Source organism: Trichechus manatus, unplaced genomic scaffold, assembly GCF_000243295.1.
Source record: "Trichechus manatus latirostris isolate Lorelei unplaced genomic scaffold, TriManLat1.0 scaffold00012, whole genome shotgun sequence".
NCBI classification, from domain to species: domain Eukaryota; kingdom Metazoa; phylum Chordata; class Mammalia; order Sirenia; family Trichechidae; genus Trichechus; species Trichechus manatus.
The window spans coordinates 27,644,391-27,645,276 of record NW_004443948.1 but is presented as its reverse complement, the minus strand read 5'-3'; the positions used below and the strand labels follow the sequence as shown (position 1 = coordinate 27,645,276).

Here is an 886-nt window from a genome sequence, read left to right as displayed (position 1 = left end):
TAAATAGTTAAGGGAAGAGATTCATGGGGGCAATTGTTTATCTAAATAACACGGTGGTAACTTTTTGATAAATTATTTCTATGTAAATTACTTTGAATAAAGGGAAGAATTTTTATAAAGAAAACTTGCTATCTGTGACATCCTGTATGTTAAATCTTTGCCTAATTCATAAGGTAGGGGCAGGTTGAATTTAGGTGAAGATAATATCCCCAGGCGTATCTACTGTAACATTTATTTAGGACATTACAGAACATCACCCCCATCCTAGTTTATTTATATCAGAAATGACCTCATGCTTATTAAGGATCCCCCCTTCCCCCCACTTATTTCTATTTTATCTCCCCTGGAAAAAATATTTTTAGCCTGAATGTGTGCAATAAAATACTTTCCGTTGCATTGCTTAATATTATTAATGGAATGACTGTGTGCTTATCACTTGCGTCTTTTCTTTACACTGATTTCTTTAGCTTGATCAGAATTAGGGCAGACTTAACTGTTAACCAAACCAAACCCATTGCTGTCCAGTCGATTCCGACTCCTAGTGAACGTATAGGACAGAGTAGAACTGCCCCATAGGGTTTCCAAGGAGCTTCACTGTTAGAGGATAGCAAAATCTTACAATAATGGCAGCTATTCATTGTACATGCCAGGTAGAAGCTCCTGCCCCAAGTTACAATATGTTCTTTTTCTGTGCCCTCCAGGTCTATCCTGAGCTGCAGATCACCAATGTGGTGGAAGCTAACCAACCAGTGACCATCCAGAACTGGTGCAAGCGGGGCCGCAAGCAGTGCAAGACCCACGCCCACATCGTGATTCCCTACCGATGCTTAGGTGAGCTGGCCAGGCCCAAGCTGGTGTGGATGGGGCTGGTCTTTGGGCACAAAAA

The 886-nt window shown here is 41.3% G+C and overlaps 1 protein-coding gene across 1 annotated transcript in view; it reads left to right on the top strand.

Annotated features, from left to right (window-relative positions):
- Positions 1-623: 623 nt before the first annotated feature.
- LOC111819585 (amyloid-beta A4 protein-like) overlaps positions 624-886 on the top strand; it is a 39,184-nt gene continuing 38,921 nt past the window's right edge. Inside the window, exon 1 of the mRNA XM_023726676.1 lies at positions 624-831. Coding sequence (XP_023582444.1) covers positions 624-831 — 208 coding nt within the window. The remainder of the gene's footprint in view (positions 832-886) is intronic.